General features: G+C 46.0%; 1 protein-coding gene across 3 annotated transcripts in view; it reads right to left on the reverse strand.

The window, feature by feature from the left end:
* The window catches only part of NCAPG2 (non-SMC condensin II complex subunit G2), a 79,470-nt gene extending 68,039 nt beyond the window's left edge, over window positions 1–11,431 (reverse strand). For all 3 annotated transcript variants that reach the window (XR_004033047.1, XM_030826374.1, XM_030826375.1), the window contains exons 1-4: window positions 11,347–11,431; window positions 10,487–10,539; window positions 8,658–8,774; window positions 197–385 (exon numbers count right to left, since the gene is read on the reverse strand). Coding sequence is in view for 2 of the 3 variants with exons in the window: in XM_030826374.1 (XP_030682234.1) it covers window positions 197–385; window positions 8,658–8,735 (267 nt within the window). In the remaining variant the exon portion in view is untranslated. The remainder of the gene's footprint in view (window positions 1–196; window positions 386–8,657; window positions 8,775–10,486; window positions 10,540–11,346) is intronic.
* Window positions 11,432–16,104: the final 4,673 nt, after the last annotated feature.

Genomic DNA, 16,104 nt, shown 5'->3' on the forward strand with positions numbered 1-16,104 from the left:
ACAGCAATATTTAGTATTATATTAATAACAGTAGGGTTGAAAAGTGAATAAAACTACAACAGACTAAACTTCTAAAATTCTTGACTTCTAACTTCAAAATTTGTCTTAATGTAAAATTCAATGATACACAATGAACAGTTATTTTTTAACAAAAAAAAGAGAAAAATGTTTCTTATTTCTGAAAAACAAATACTACCATTTTTGAGCCAAGTTCTGTTTCCATATTGTCTTCACCCTGGGCTTCCACTACCTGCCACCCATCCACTGGGCTTTCTAACAACACATCTGTCAATAAATTCTTCAGCCTTTGCCATAATTCTTCTTTCTGTTTCCTTGATAATTCATCTAGTAATTCCTTTAGGCTGAAAGGATCAGAGGCCTCTTTCTGTAACATAAATAGCAAGTGTCACATTTCAAATGCAAAAAATTAATCATGTCCTTTTCATAATGTCATCAAAAGAAAAGTTAAGTGTTAACTTCATTACAAGTTCAAGAGTTTGGTTGCAGTATTTAAAATCCATTCCTAAAAGGGAAAAAGCACGGGGATTCTCCACCTATTCTTTCCTAGTATCCTAATCTTCAGAGTTTTTAAAATTTCACCCACTTAGCAAAACCCTCCCTAAAAGGGACCCAAATGTCCACCATCTCCATACCTAGAATTAGGTTACAAAAGTAGGCTAAAGTTCAATAACAATAGCAATAATAATACTGTGGCCACAGACTCCAGCCCCATGTGGGCCCTCACCACCACCTTCTACTTATTCCTCAATATCATTCTCTCCCACCAGCCAACAAGATGATTTCAGATCTCCTCCAACAACCCTCTAAACCCATTTCCTCTTATCTGAGATGACCTCACCTACTCTTTGATGAAGCAAATAGTGGCCCTCATCAAAAGGGCACAGAATCCAGTTAAAGGGACTCCCTGTAGCCAAATTTGAAACAATGTGAGCACCAAAACAGTGACAGTGATTAATTATAACCAATGGAATAAAATAAGCATCGACGAGGCCAAGCCAACCCCTCTGGGAGAGAGGGCTGCAGTGAGCTGTGATTGTACCATTACACTCCAGCCTGGGCAACATAGCAAGAGCCTGTCTCTAAAAAGAAAAAATCAATGACAGCATACTGATAATAAATATCAAACCATTAATTAATAGCACCTGCATGCTCTAGAATGTCAGTGAATAAATATAGATGCAATACAGGGTTAGAAAATCACTATTTTATAGCCATCACAATAATTATGGACTCTGGCAGGAATTATGGTAGAAGATGCTAAAACAAGTGGGTGGAAGCCTGGTGAGCAGCAGGACATTACAGTGTCACCACTTTCCCACAGAGGCAGGCTCCCAGAAGAGACCTGGCGGACACCTACCCACACAGGGACGGACAGACCACGCCATGCGCTTCCTGTCTTGACAGCGCCGAGGACCTAACACTGCTAAGCAGTTCCTGCCAAAATGCACACTAAAATTTAATCAGATCCTCAACAGATGCAAATTGAAGGCTATACCACAAAAGAGCCACTTGCACTCTTCAAAACTGTCAGGGTCATAAAAAACACAGTAAAATGGAGAAACTAGAGTAAAGATACCTCATAAGCCCTCCATCCCTCCCTATCCTCTCTTCCTGCTCTCCTAGCTCCTCTCCTGCCCTGGCGTTTTTCTCTTCTTAGCGCTCCTTCATTTTTCATCTAGCTTTTTCCACCTCCGTTTGTTCACTTTTGTCTCCTCTCTTTCCTCGTTTCCTTGACCCTCCTCCCCTTCATTTCTCCACTCCATTTTCCTTAGGCCTTTGCCCGTCAATCACATGCAAACACAGACCAGCTCTCAAATGTTTGACCTTAGACAGTATCTTGATCTACCTACAGACAAGACATTCAATCGTGAATGTTGAATAATTCTTTATGCCTCAATTATGCAGAAAAAATAAGTTAATGGCCCATTTAAGTCCATTAACGGTAATTTTCCAGTACATTAATGGACAGTTTTGGTGCCGGGGTCACTAGTCTGGGTAACGGACCACAGCTACTGTGTTCAAAGATCAAGAGGTTCTATTCAGGTCAAACTCTGGTGACTGAAGGTGACCAGAGAAATGACTGGGCTGATCCATGATGCTTACATCAGGAAATACTAGTTGACTGATGGTTAGAGCACAGAAATGAATCAGGTCCCACCCTTCCCTGAGTAAGTTCACAGTCTAGGGGCAAGAATAACAACCTACAGATTGTTAAAATCTATTAGAGGTGTATGCTGAAGGCTATAGCCTGAAGGAAAAGAAATAGCTGCCCATCCACCTATGTGACAAATTAGGATGGGCTGCTAACTCCTTCCTGAAAAATCAACCCTGAAGAAATGAGTGAGAGAGGTTCCAGTAACAAACTATAGCAACAAAATGAGACACACACCCAGCTTCACTGAAGGCTGTTTGGAGCTGGGGATGTGAGAAATGAGTGGCTGTTGCCTAGGACATTGAAGAGCTGGCTGGAAGGGCAAGGAAAGGATGAGGGACAAAAGCTGTTCAAATATCAAAATGTTCTACCTCTCCCCAGCATGGCCTTGGGGTGGTCATTGCCTGGCATTGCCACGACATTAGCAGTGACGGCCCAGGCCTCTAGGGCCATAGGACACTGGGCAAAGGCAGGGCAACACAAAAGCCCAGCAGTTAGAAAGAACACGTGCAGACTAGCGAGCTGCCTGCGGGCATCCCTCCACAACCTCCTCCAGCCCCAGGATGCAGAAGCTGTGCAGCCCCGTGCTGTACAGAGCGTACCAGGCTGAGGGGCCAGTGGGGTGGACATCCTGCAGGGCCTCTCCTCCCTGTGTGAGTGCCCTGGCCACCTGTGCCCCAGAAAGGTGCCTTTTTGTAGTCTATATGCCCAGAGGGAGGTATTCTCTTGTGACTGGCACGATGTGTATGAAGCAGGGGAAGTCTTGTTGCGTAACAAAAAACTTGGTAGCATAAAGCAACAAATTTACTGTATCTCCTGAATCAGATGCTCACTCTTGGGGACACATGCCTGTGCTTAAGGTGGCAGCTGGGTGTTGGATGTCTGGCACTTTGGTGCCCACTAATGAGGTTTCCCTCTACAGTCTTATCCTCCAGCCTTTGTGTGTGGTCTCTCTCTCCAGCAGAGGGTGATCCTGCACTTCTTACATGACAACCAGGGACTCCGAGAGGAAGTAGAAGCTGCCAAACTTTCTGAAGGCCACTTCCTCAATATTCCGTCCGTCAAAACAGGCACAAGCCCAATCCAGATTCAAGAGGAGACGACATAGGCTGCAGAGGGTTATTTAACAGGATTATCCACAATGTTAAATTTGCTGATTTTGAGGATTTTAATGTGGTTATATAACAGAATATCTTTATTTTAGAAAAATACAAACTGAAATGTTTAGAGATAAAGAGGCACAATGCCTACAACTGACTCAAGTGATTCAAAAAAATGTAAATACAAAGAATGATAAAGAAAATGTGGCAAGTGGTAACAACTGGTAAACCTGGACGTAGGGTATTCAGGATTCCTTTGAATTCCTCTTGCAACTTTTCTTTTAACTTAGCAATTATTTCAACAGGAAAGAAATTACTTCTCCACCCTAACCCTGCCACCCTCCTCCTCCTCAGTAAGTCCACACCCTTAGCTTCCCAAATGTGCCCTGCCTCAGGGTCTCGGCCTTTCCCACTCCTTTTGTCTAGAATCTTCTTTTCCCAAATCTCTACATGGCCCATTTGGATCTCTGATCAAATACAGTCATGCAATGCATAGTGATATTTCAGTCAATGACAAACCACATATATGAGTGGTCCCATAAGATTATAATGGAGCTGAAAAATTCCTATCACCTAGTGATGTCACGGCTGTCAAAACATCATAGTGTAACAGATTAATCACATTTGTGGTAATGTTGGTGTAAACAAACCTACTTTTTATCATTGTTTTAGAGTATATTCCTTCTACATTTTTTTAAGTTAACTGTAAACTAGCCTTAGGCAGGTGCTTCAAGAGAAATTCCAGAAGGCAATGTTATCACAGGAGATGAGATAACAGCTGCATATCTGTTATTGCCCCTGAAGACCTTCCACTGGGACAAGATGTTAAGGTGGAAGACAGTGATACTGATGATCCTGACTTGGTACAGGCCCAGGCTCATGGTGTATTTGTGTCTTAGTTTTTAACAAAAAAGTTTAAAAAGTAAAAATAGATGGCTGGGTGTGATGGCTCACACCTGTAATCCTAGCACTTTGGGAGGCCGAGGCGGGTGGATCACCTGAGATCAGGAGTTTGAGACCAGCCTGACCAACATGGTGAAACGCTGTCTCTACTAAAAATACAAAAATTAGCTGGTGTGGTGGCACGTGTCTGTAATCCCAGCTACTCAGGAGGCTGAGGCAGGAGAATCACTTGAACCCGGGAGGTGGAGGTTGCAGTGAGCCGAGACGATGCCACTGCACTCCAGCCTGGGCAACAGAGCAAGACTCCAACTCAAAAAAAAAAAAGTAAAAATAGAAAAAAGCTATCAAATAGGGGTATAAAGAAAGTATTTTTAGCAAAGACATGGAATAAACCTAAATGCCCATCAATGATAGACTGGATAAAGAAAATGTGGTACATATACACCATGGAATACTATGCAGCCATAAAAAAGAATGAGATCAAGCCCTTTGCAGGGACATAGATGGAGCTGGAGGTCATTTTCCACAGCAAACTAGCACAGCAACAGAAAACCAAATACAGCATTTTCTCACTTATAAGTAGAAGCTAAATTATGAGAACACATGGACACAGGGTGAACAACACACACTGGCCTATTGGAGGGTAGAGGGTGGAAGAGGGAGAGGATCAGGAAAAATAACTAATATAACTAAATAACTAGAAATAACTAATAACTAGGCTTAATACCTCGGTGACAAAATAGTCTGTACAATAAACCCCCATGACACAAGTTGACCTATGTAACAAACCTGCACATGTACCCCTGAATATAAAAGTTAAAATAAAATAAAATGAAGAAAGATTTTTTGTAAAGCAAAATAAGTTTGTGTTTTAAGCTAAGTGTTATTATAAAGGATTTTAAAAGTTTAAAATTTTTTTAAAGTTTATCAAGTAAAACAGTTACAGTAAGCTAAGGTTAATTTATTATTGAAGAAAAATGTTTTTATAAATTTACTGTAGCCCAAGTGTAATGTGTTTATAGTTTACAGTAGTGTACAATGACGTATTAGGCCTTCACATTTACTCACTACTCAGTTATTCACCCAGAACAACTTACAATTGTGCAAGCTCCAGCTATAGTAAGTGCCCTATTCAGATGTACGATTTTTTATGTTTTATACTGTATTTTTACTGTACCTTTTCGATGTTTAGATACACACCACTGTGTTACAACACTGTGCCTACAGTATTCAGTACAGTAACATGCCATACAGGTTTGTAGCCTAGGACGGTAGACTGTACCATCTAGCCCAGGTGTGTACTGAGCTGCTCCATCTGGGTGTATGTAAGCACTTACCTAATGATGCATTTCTCAGAACCTATCCTCATCAAGAGTCATGTGACTGTACCAACTCTGTTCAAATATCATCTCCTCTGAGGTTTTCTTTAGCCACGCCATCGTCCCCAACTTCCACTTCCACTTGCTTTATCAGTAGTAGTAGGTTTTTTTTTTTGAGACAGGGTCTCACTTTGTCACCCAGGCTGGAGTGCAGTTGCACAATCATAGCTCACTGTAGCCTCAAACTCCTGGGCTCAAGTAATTCTACTGCCTCAGCCTCCCAAGTAGTTGGGACCACAGACACAAGCCACTACACTAGGCCAATTTTTTAACATTACTGTAGAGACGGGGTCTCGTTATGTTGCCCAGGCCGGTGTTATCCTGGCCTCAAATGATCCTCCTGCCTCAGCCTCCCAAAGCTCTGGAATTACAGAGGTGAGTCACTGTGCCCAGCCTCCACCTGCTTTATTATTTACATATATGTCTTGTTTTTCTTCCTCTACCACTAGAACATAAACCCCCATTTGTGCAGAAACTTTGCTTTGTGTGTACTATAACCCCAACTCTCAGTGCAGTGTCTGGCACACAGAAGGCACTTAGGACATGTTTGTTAAATGATGGAATTTTCCTCAGTGCTGTGTCCTCCTCCCCATCACTGATTCTCCAAGAAGGACAAGGGCGTACAGTATAATCAGCTCCATTCTAGAACACTTGCTTGAAAATCAAAACTTGTTCCAACACTGTCAATACATCAGGGAACAATTTGACCAAAGGCAAATTTCTCATTTGCTTATGTGGGATTTCATAGGCAAGAAATACCAGGTGAATGCAGAAAACTGCACCCACTGACTGGAGCCACCAGGATCCCATGAAACACATCTCAGACACCTAGCAGCTCAGTCCATTCACGCCTGGGCCACACATTGTGCCCCTCACCTGCTATGACCCAAAAGCCCCAACCCCACTTCACTGCGCCCTCCCCAGGCCCACTGTGTTCTCTAATGCTCCCTATTCCCATCCACCTAGCTTGCCTTTTTCTCCTCTGCTCTACCTAATTTTCTTCCTCTTACACACAGAGGGGCAGGTGTACCTTGGGAGCACAGGCACCCACTTCCAACTATAGAATGTAAATATTTTTCAAGATAAAGTGCCATGTTTACTATAGTATTTATGCATTTCTTAGTGATTTGACATATAAAATTATGCTACTGTTTTATTAGGTTCCTGTTTTTAATGTGTCACTGGCAAAATTTTTTAGTGTTGTCCCCCTAACTCCATTTTCCCCATAATCTCTCTGGGTTATTTATTTATTTATTTTACCCAATTCTGCAGAGTGCAGTGACTGTTGGTAATGCATGTGTGGGATTACAGAAGAACTAATTGTACTTGGAAAGATCTACCTGATAGGCCTCAAACTGATTTAAGTTCTTATCAAATTGAACTATGGGAAACCATCATTATTATATAAAACGGCATTTATGTCATTCAACTTGATGAAACCACGTGATGCACAATTCTACAAATTTTCATTTTTACATTTAAGAGCTACACGGTGACTAGGTACTAAGCTGAATAATGTTAATAAAGCTTATTATTGATGAACTAGAGTTAATGCCTCATTAGTATAAGGACTAATTCAGTATTCTCCTGAGATGTCTGCTGGCTGCCCAGCAACACTGCAAAGGCTGGTTGGCACACAACAGGTGGCTGGAAACAATGCACCCCAGAAGGGCACCTGTCATTGTGGCCACCAGTGTGATTTTGAGTTGCTATTTTTACCTCTGATTTTCAATTTAGTTTGCTGTGATTTTGTTAACATTATGGTATGCACTTTGCGACAACAATCTTTTAGACTTTAAAATATGTATGTACTACATTTCCAATACAATCCATATACACTGCTACTGCTATATTATCTAATTTGCTCTTATAAACACTTCTATGGTGATGAGATGCCTATGAATTTGTGATTATTTTTAAGTTTACAGGATATCATTTTATAATACCAAAACATGTTATAAGCTCATTTCTCTTATAAAGAAAACCGATTTCTTAAATGTTGCTAGTAACAAATTCATTATTAGATTCCTCCCTAATTCTTTGTTGTCACTAATTTGATTTTCACCACATAATAAGAACAAGTGAGACAAGTGTGCCAAGGGTCTCCTGCCCCAAAGATACTTTCGTATTTCAGGGTCAGTGCCTCCAATGCTGGCTTCCTCAGAGATGTGTCCTAGGCCCTTTTCTCTGAAACACTACAGAGATAACTGCAGGCATTCCCACGACTTAGGCTTCCATGCCCAACCTGTCTCTAGCCCAGCCCTTTCCCCTGGTATCTAGATGTGCATGTCTGACTACTGGCCATCCGCTAGTGCATATCCCACCACCAGTCATCTGGCACCTCCAAAATGGAGCCACCTTCTCCCTTGAATCTGCCCTCTTCCCACGTTCATGAGCTTGCTGAATGGTACTACACGGTCAGATGTCTGGGCCCTTCCCCACCATACCCATATCCAATGAGTCCAATAGTGCCATCACTTCACTACCAAGCAGCTTCCCATTTCCAGTTCCTAATTCAACCATCATTATGAAGAGCACGACCTAAGAGATTAGCCTTAAATATGTCCCTTTGACATATTTCTCACTTGCAGAGGAATATTTCCAAAAGACAAACCATATTTTTCTCCTTACCTCTATTTTGTCCACTAGTTCTCTCTCCTTCTCTTTTGTTCTCTTCCCCCCTTGCCTACAGCTCGCTCCCTGCTTCAAGCACCCACCATTCTCAAGATAAAGTCTGAATTCCTTAAAATGGTAAAGACCTGTGTAGCCTAGCCCCCAGCCTCATCTTCTGCCTTCCTGCTGAACTTCAAGTTCAAACACAACAAACCTTCTCTAGCCTTCAGAGTGACCTTCTTGGTTAGATGGGTCCTTCCCCCCAACATCCCTCTTTGACTGGTTAACTTCTGTTTATCTTTTACATCTTAGCTTAGCCCACCAGCAGGTAGATTTGAGTATAAAGGGTTTTGTTTTCTTCTTTCAAATAAACATTGGTCACTAAGGATTCACTGAGATAACTATGTTTCGTTTGGGGACATAATGATTTTAGAACATATTTCATATTCACAGTCAAAAATCACAACAAAACTAAAACATGAAACTTACATCAAGTTGAACAAATTGCAAAAACTCTCCAACCAGCTCCTTAGACACGGCTTGTACAAATGTCTCACGTTTTTCCATGACAGATGGCACTTTTCAAATGGCATTTATTTTGTAACCCTAGTGGAAAACACAATCATACCGAAACACTTGCAAATATATCTTTTCCTATAAGATTTAATTTGATATTAACATCCAAGAACTGCAAGAAAATTCCTGAACCACATATGGCAGACAGTTTCTAAAAATATTCTGACATAAAACACATTATAATATCTGAAAAACAATTTACTTATTTCCTTTACTGGGGGTGTTAATAACATGATATTAATGATATTTCATCAACAATTGTTAATAAAATTACCAACTAAGGAGGGAAAAATCCAAATAGCCTTAGGAAGCTCACCACCGTCTCTTCTGTTTTAGTACCTTAGCAAGATGCTGGCTCGGCAGATCTGAGTTGATTCAACAAAAGAACAATCTGATCCCAGCTGCAGATTCTGAAGATGCTCCCTTTCTAAAGGCCATTCCTCCATCAAAAAAATCCCACTGTTAGTGTCATCTTGTTATTCAAAGTGAGATGGAAAACAGTGGCCCCGGGGGTCACCTGGGATCTTGTTAGACTATGCATTAGGCATGCCCAAGCACAGCACCCTCCTCCCACCCCTTCGGGATAATGAGAGCTCAGGGGACTTTGTATACCCTCCATCCTGCCTGTGTTTTTCCAGGAAATTCTATTTCGCATTCACAATACCTGGTGCTACTGGTGCCCTACTAAAAAAACATTAACCTAAAGCTGAGGTAATAGAAATGATGGAACATATTTGCAGTAGGAGCCCCCTCACTTTAAACATAAATGAAAACCACCTGCACCATTATAAATAGAGCAATATGCAAAATTACTGCCAATAATTATGGGGACAGAGAGTCATCTTAAACATATAAGACTAGATTTTAATGTCTAAATTGAATGAAGCAGAAAATAACCTCAGTTTAATGACTCCCCAAATAAGTTAACAGTGAAGTCTGGTCATCTCATTCCTCAACTCAAATGGCTGAACTAGGAACTACAGTCACGGACCACATAACATTTCAGTCAACAACAGACTACATGTATGACCACAGTCCCATAAGATTATAATGCCATATTTTTACTGTGCCTTTTCTATACTTAGATATGTTTAGCGATGCAAATACTTACCATTGTGTTACAGTTGCCTACAGTATTCAGTACAGTAACATTCTAGGAGCAGTAGGCTACACCATACGGCCTGTGTGTGTAGGCTACACCCTCTAGGTGTAGGTGAGTCCACTCTGTGATGTTCATGCAATGATGAAATTGCCAAACGGCAACGTGTCTCCCTCTTTAAATCAAGCAAGACTGGCACACTTTTTACTGACAAAGAAAATGGGGAGGGAAGGGAGAGTGGCCAGTAACAAGCATAATGAATAGTGGCTAGGACAAATTCATGATTTTAGAAAAATAATCCAGTAAGGTGCAGCAAACACATGGAATCATACATCTTCGCCTGGCAAGTCTGTGAACACTCTCCACTTTTTCATAGTTCTGGTCACTTTTCTTGTTTGCTCTATTTCCAAGTGTACCTCTTTGACATTCTAGTCCAACCTACAGTAGTATACTTCCTCTAGCCTACCAAACTTATTCCTATATTTCCCATTTTCCCTCTTATATTACTGACTGTAATTTTTTAATGGCTAATTTTTCAATCCATCTCCCAAAGTGGCAATATTCCATGTTTCTTGTACCATATGTGCATAAGACCTCAGCCCTGCAGCCAGAATGCTACTTTCAAGGTAAGGAGTCATCTCACCATCCAGCTATCAGTCCGAAGAGCAGGTTACTCTTTGCACAGGAGGTCTGGTACTGAATCAAGTTGAGCATTAAAAAGAAGAAATCCCTGTTACCTTCTCACCACCTGTGACTTCCCACTCCATCCCCAAACTCCTTCACGGACACAACAAGAGGCATCAAACCAGCAACAAGAGTTCAGGAGACTGATGTCTCTGAGGACAATGCCCACGTCCACGGCTGGGGAGATAATCTCTGAGGGCAGTGCCTACACCCAGGGCTCAGGGGGACTCCAAGGGCAGTGCCTACACCCAGGGCTCAGGGGGACTCTGAGGGCAGTGCCTACACCCAGGGCTCAGGGGGACTCTCTCTAAGGGCAGTACCGACACCCAGGACTGAGGGGACTCTCTCTGAGGGCAGTGCCCATGCTCAGAGCTGGGGGGACACTCTCTGAGGGCAGTGCCCATGCTCAGGGCTGGGGGGTCGCTCTCTGAGGGCAGTGCCCATGCTCAGGGCTGGGGGGTCGCTCTCTGAGGGCAGTGCCCATGCCCAGGACTGAGGAGTCACTCTCTGAGGGCAGTGCCCATGCTCAGGGCTGGGGGGGTCGCTCTCTGAGGGCAGTGCCCGCGCCCGGGGCTGGGATTTTCCTCTGACATGGACAGGAAGGACGGGAGTCGCTGAGCTGGGTACCGGGGATGGCCCGGGGTCGCCGGTTCTGTCCGGTCCCGTCAGAGGCAGCACTGCCCGCACGCAGGTCGGCCGCCTCTTTAGGGGAGTGGAGGCCGGGACCCCGACGAGCTGAGGAGGGGTTTCCCGCCCGATCCCGGCTACCTCCCAGCCCCTGCTCTGAACCCAATCCCGGCTCCGCACCGCAGCTCTTACCTGGGCTCGGGGACCCGCCGTTTCCCGCGCTCGGACCAGATTCAAACGCACCCGCCGGCGCCCCAGACGGGCCCCGCCCTCCCGGTCGTCATCAAGCGCCGCTCTCGCGAGAGCTGGGGCACCGCGAGCCTCGGGCCCCGCCCACATGCCCGCTCCGCCCCGCCTTCAGATCATACCCCGCCCACATGCCCTCCAGTCTTCCTCCTGTCTATGCCCCGCCTCTTAGGGCGCGGCCTCGGGCCGCTAAGCCCAGTGCCCTACCGGGCACCACGGAACGCGCACGCGCGGCACCACAGCAGGGGAACCCATGCCCGGTGCGCGCGCCGACGTCCACTGCGTGCTCGTGCGCGTCCTGGGGCCTCCGCTGAGGGAGTGCGCGGTCCAGGAGAGGGCGGGGCGCTGCGAGCGGGCGCTGTTCGGGGAAGGAGGAAGGAGAGGAAGAGAGAGACGGGCAGAGGAAGGAAAGGTTTGGGGCGGGGAGAGGCCACAGGGCCGTGTCTGGATCCCCGGGAGGACCCCACCCCGACCTGGCCGGACCCCGTGACCGCCCTCCCTGCCGATGGGGCACCTGTCCAGGTGGTCCGCAGCCTGCACACTGTAGATGCGCCCTGGGCAGGTGCTTCCCCCGCAGGAGCCCCCCGGCCAGGTGCGGCCCCTAACAGGTGCTTCCCCTGCAGTTGCTCCTCCAGCAGGTGCGGCCCCCGGCAGGTCAGCTGCCCATAGGGTGGAGAGGGAGAGGCCTTAGCGGGGACCCTCTGAGGCACCCGTATGAAGGAGGAGTAGCAATGTCATTCTATTCTTTGGACTTAAATGCCAAAATCACATACTGATCTATCAATCTCTTTTAATTTGTGTCAGCGAATAACTTGATTGGGCGTTCCCAATTTTTGTTGAAAGCAAATTCTTGGAAAACAGTGCTCTTTACCACCGAGCTCTGCATCCCTTCGTGAGGACTTGGCCTTCCCTGGCGCTATGTTCTTTCATGCTTGAGATGTCTAGAGTGGTATCTGTTTTCCTGGCTGAACTCAAACGAGAGGTCTTGGCGGATTGAAGTCGTTGCACTGTGGGTGCACAGCACCACCCAATAGGAACATCATGGGAACCACAAGTGCAATTGTAAATTTCTAGTGACCACATTAGAAAAATGAAGATAAATAGGTGACATTAATTTTTAAATGTTTTATTTAGCATAGTATATCAAAAATATTTATATTACTTGTTGGAATACCGTTTCAACAAGCAATATAAAATCATAGCAGGGAGAAGACTGGTTTACTAGGAAGCTTGCAACAGTGAAGCAAGGCAGGCTGCAGAGGGGAAGGAGAAGACCCACTCAGAGCATGCTGAGTCTGGGACCCTTGTCAACAGGTGGCCGATAGCTAGCATCGCCTGTTTCATCCTGGGGCTCCAGCCACCTCTGACCTCCTCCTCCCTCCACACACAGACAGATCCTTCCCTGCCGTTTCTTGAATTTTGGTGCCCCTACCTTCTTCTCACTGCTTTCTTCTCAGCAATTTCCTTCATATCCAAGGTGCAAATTGCCAACTTCAAGCAGTGACCTCTGCATCTGGATTTGCAAGACACGGTTATTTCTGAACTCCAGAATTTTCAACAGCTCACTGCCTACTCCCACGCTGGTGCTGACATGCATCCAAAACGGAAATCGATTTCCCCTCCCACCCCTGAATCCTGCCCCTTTCCTTATGCTGGTCCCTCCTCCAATCAGCCATCTGTTCCTGGTGGTTCTGCTTCCTGATAGGAATAATTTAACAAGTTACGCAGGTGAGCTCTGAAGCTGTACCACCTGGGCTAACCTGGTTCCGTGCTCACTAGCTGGTGACCTTCGACAAGCCATGGACGACTGAGCCTCAGTTTCCTCATCTATCAAATGGGACCTACTTAAGTACTGAGCCTCCTCTAGGGGGTTGTTATGAGGCCTAAATGTCTGTATAATGCAGAGCTCAGCCTCCTCTAGGGGGTTATTATAAGGCCTAAATGTCTATGTAGTGCAGTGCTCAGAGGCACACGGGAGCAGGGCAGCAGGAGCGCCCCCAATGCACCTGCCCATGCAGCCACTAATGTCATAGGATCCTTTGGGTATCGCTTCACCAGCTAGAAACCTCCGTGGCCAGCGGCGCCTCTGCTAGAGTTTTGCTCAAGCCCACTCAGCCCAGCAGGTTGCTCTCGGCTTGCACTACCAACCCAGATCCCATGCCTGCCAAGGGCGAGCCAGGTGCAGAGCAGCAAGGGGTATGTGAGCAAGCAAGCATGGGGTCCAACCACTGCACACACCCAGCCATGCAGCTGCTGTGGTGGAGCAGACAGCTGCAGGTGCCTGCACAGCTGCCGGCTCCATGTGAGGATGTGGCTGGACCAGAGGTACCACAAGTGGCTTCCACTGCGGGCACCAGCATCGGGACAAGGGGAACGTGATGGCACCCGAAAGTTCAGAGATGCCAGGAGTCACAGAGCCCTAAAGGGGGGTTATAGTGTGTCACAGCCCTGGTTTGGGGAACCCCGAGGTCTGGGCTCCTATAAGGGCCACAGCTCTTCTGTCTTTCTCATCACCCACAGCGTGGCGAGCGGGGGGTCGTGTTTCTGGGGCAGTATGTTTCAGCTCATTCGTGTTACAGGTCTTTTGGTCCTGCCGCCCCACACCAGTCCACGGCTCCTTGGCTGTCCTGGCCCCACCGCTGCTTCCCACTGCATGGGGTGGCCATTGGGCACCAGCAGAGGGTGGGAGGACTATAGCATTATAGCTCTGGCTTGGGGAATCCTAAGGCCTGGGCCTCTAGAAGGGTCACCACTCTTCACTCCCTCAGTCTGGGAGCGTGTCACCACCCGCAGCTCAGCGAGCTGGCCAGGAACCTGTTACGGCCACTTTGGCTCCCACCTGCAACTTGGCAAGCTGGCCAGGAAAGTATTACAGCTCCTTTTGCTCTCACCATTCAGCAGGTTCCAAGTTCTTGTCCCATGTCCAGGAAGAATGAGGTTAGGCAGACAACTGGAGGGTGAGCAAGGCAGAGAACAGCTGACCAAACAGCTCTCAGCAGAGAGGAGACTCGAAGCGGGTAGCTCCTATCCACAGGCAGGTATGGGCTCAGAATGGAATAAGTACATGTTGATTGGTCCATAGACAGGAGGAAGTGTGTGCTGATTGGCCCATGGGCAGGCCTGGAAAAAGCACCACTTGATTGGCTGAAAGGCATTAAGTAAGTTAATGATCTCTCTGGATCTCGGACTTCACCAAGAACTGGCATCCTGGCCCAGGAGCTTCAGGCTGTCCCTAGCTTGAAAGTGGGGATTCACCAGGGACCTGCCCCTTCCCACCCAGGAACCTGTCTGCCTCCCGCCACCATCACCACTCACTGGGAAAGTGCCCTTCCCAGCAAATAAACCACACTCCTCCAGAACTCAGCTCAAGCTTTGCCTTCTATAGGGGTTTATTTCCTGAACCCCATAAGCCCCCTGAACCTCTTAGCCCCCTACCACAGGCCTCATTAGCTCCTCCATGTCAAGCACTGTGTCATCCTTAGTCCTATATCCATGGCATAAGGCCTGGCACATTTTAGATGCTTGAAGAAAATATTTTCTGAATAAATGAAGCATGAGATCATCTGTGTTCTTAAAACCTTACAATGTGGTTAATGAGAAGAGGTTTATAGAATTAAAGGTGGACCACATGGCAAGGCAATATAAAACTATGTTTCAAAGGGTATAAAACTTGGCTAAAATATCTTTGATAAAAATATATCTTTTCTCTTTTTTTGAGACAGAGTCTCGCTCTGTTGCCCAGGCTGGAGTGCAGTGGCACTATCTCGGCTCACTGCAAGCTCCGCCTCCTGGGTTCACGCCATTCTCCTGCCTCAGCCTCCCGAGTAGATGAGACTACAAGTGCCCGCTACCACGCCCAGCTAATTATTATTATTATTATTATTTTGTATAGTAGAGACGGGGTTTCACCGTGTTAGCCAGGATGGTCTCGATCTCCTGACCTCGTGATCCGCCCACCTCACCCTCCCAAAGTGCTGGGATTACAGGCGTGAGCCACCGCACCCAGCCAAAAATATAGTATCTTTCATAGTGAGCCAAGCATAGGGTTTGCAGGGGTTTTTTTTAAGTTTATTTTGAATTGCACAAGTAACACAATCACATGGTTCAAACTCACATGGCAAGAAGAGGTATACAAAAGAGTCTTCTGCGACCCCCTGGACACACAGCCCTCTGCTCCAAAGGAAACCATTGTTATCAGCTTCTCAGAAACCCCTCCCCTGCCTATATAAGAAAATACAAGATTTATAATTTAATTATAATAATTGTAACATGGAAAATAAGCTAAACCAACAAGTAGTCATTAGCTAGGAACTTCATGGAGTCCTAGTTAAAATAACCATTTCAAAGCCACTCTGGGCAAAACCTCTCAGTTCAGGGCAGCTGTGACGGCTCTGTCACACCAGCCGGGGGCCCGGAGGAGGGGTCTCCAGGGCCACACAGGGCCTGGCCCAGCAGAGTGAGCCACTGGCTCCAAGAAGGGGGGAGTCTCTCGGGCACATAGGAAGCTGTATTAGTCTGTTCTCACACTGCTATGAAGGAATACCTGAGGCCAGGTGCAGCGACTCACACCTGTAATCCCAGTACTTTGAGAGGCCGAGGTGGGCAGATCACCTGAGGTCTGGAGTTTGAGACCAGCCTGACCAACATGGTGAAACCCCGTCTCTACTAAAAATACAAAAATTACCCAGGCATGGTGGCACGTGC

Source organism: Nomascus leucogenys, chromosome 13 (assembly GCF_006542625.1).
Source record: "Nomascus leucogenys isolate Asia chromosome 13, Asia_NLE_v1, whole genome shotgun sequence".
Classification (NCBI taxonomy): domain Eukaryota; kingdom Metazoa; phylum Chordata; class Mammalia; order Primates; family Hylobatidae; genus Nomascus; species Nomascus leucogenys.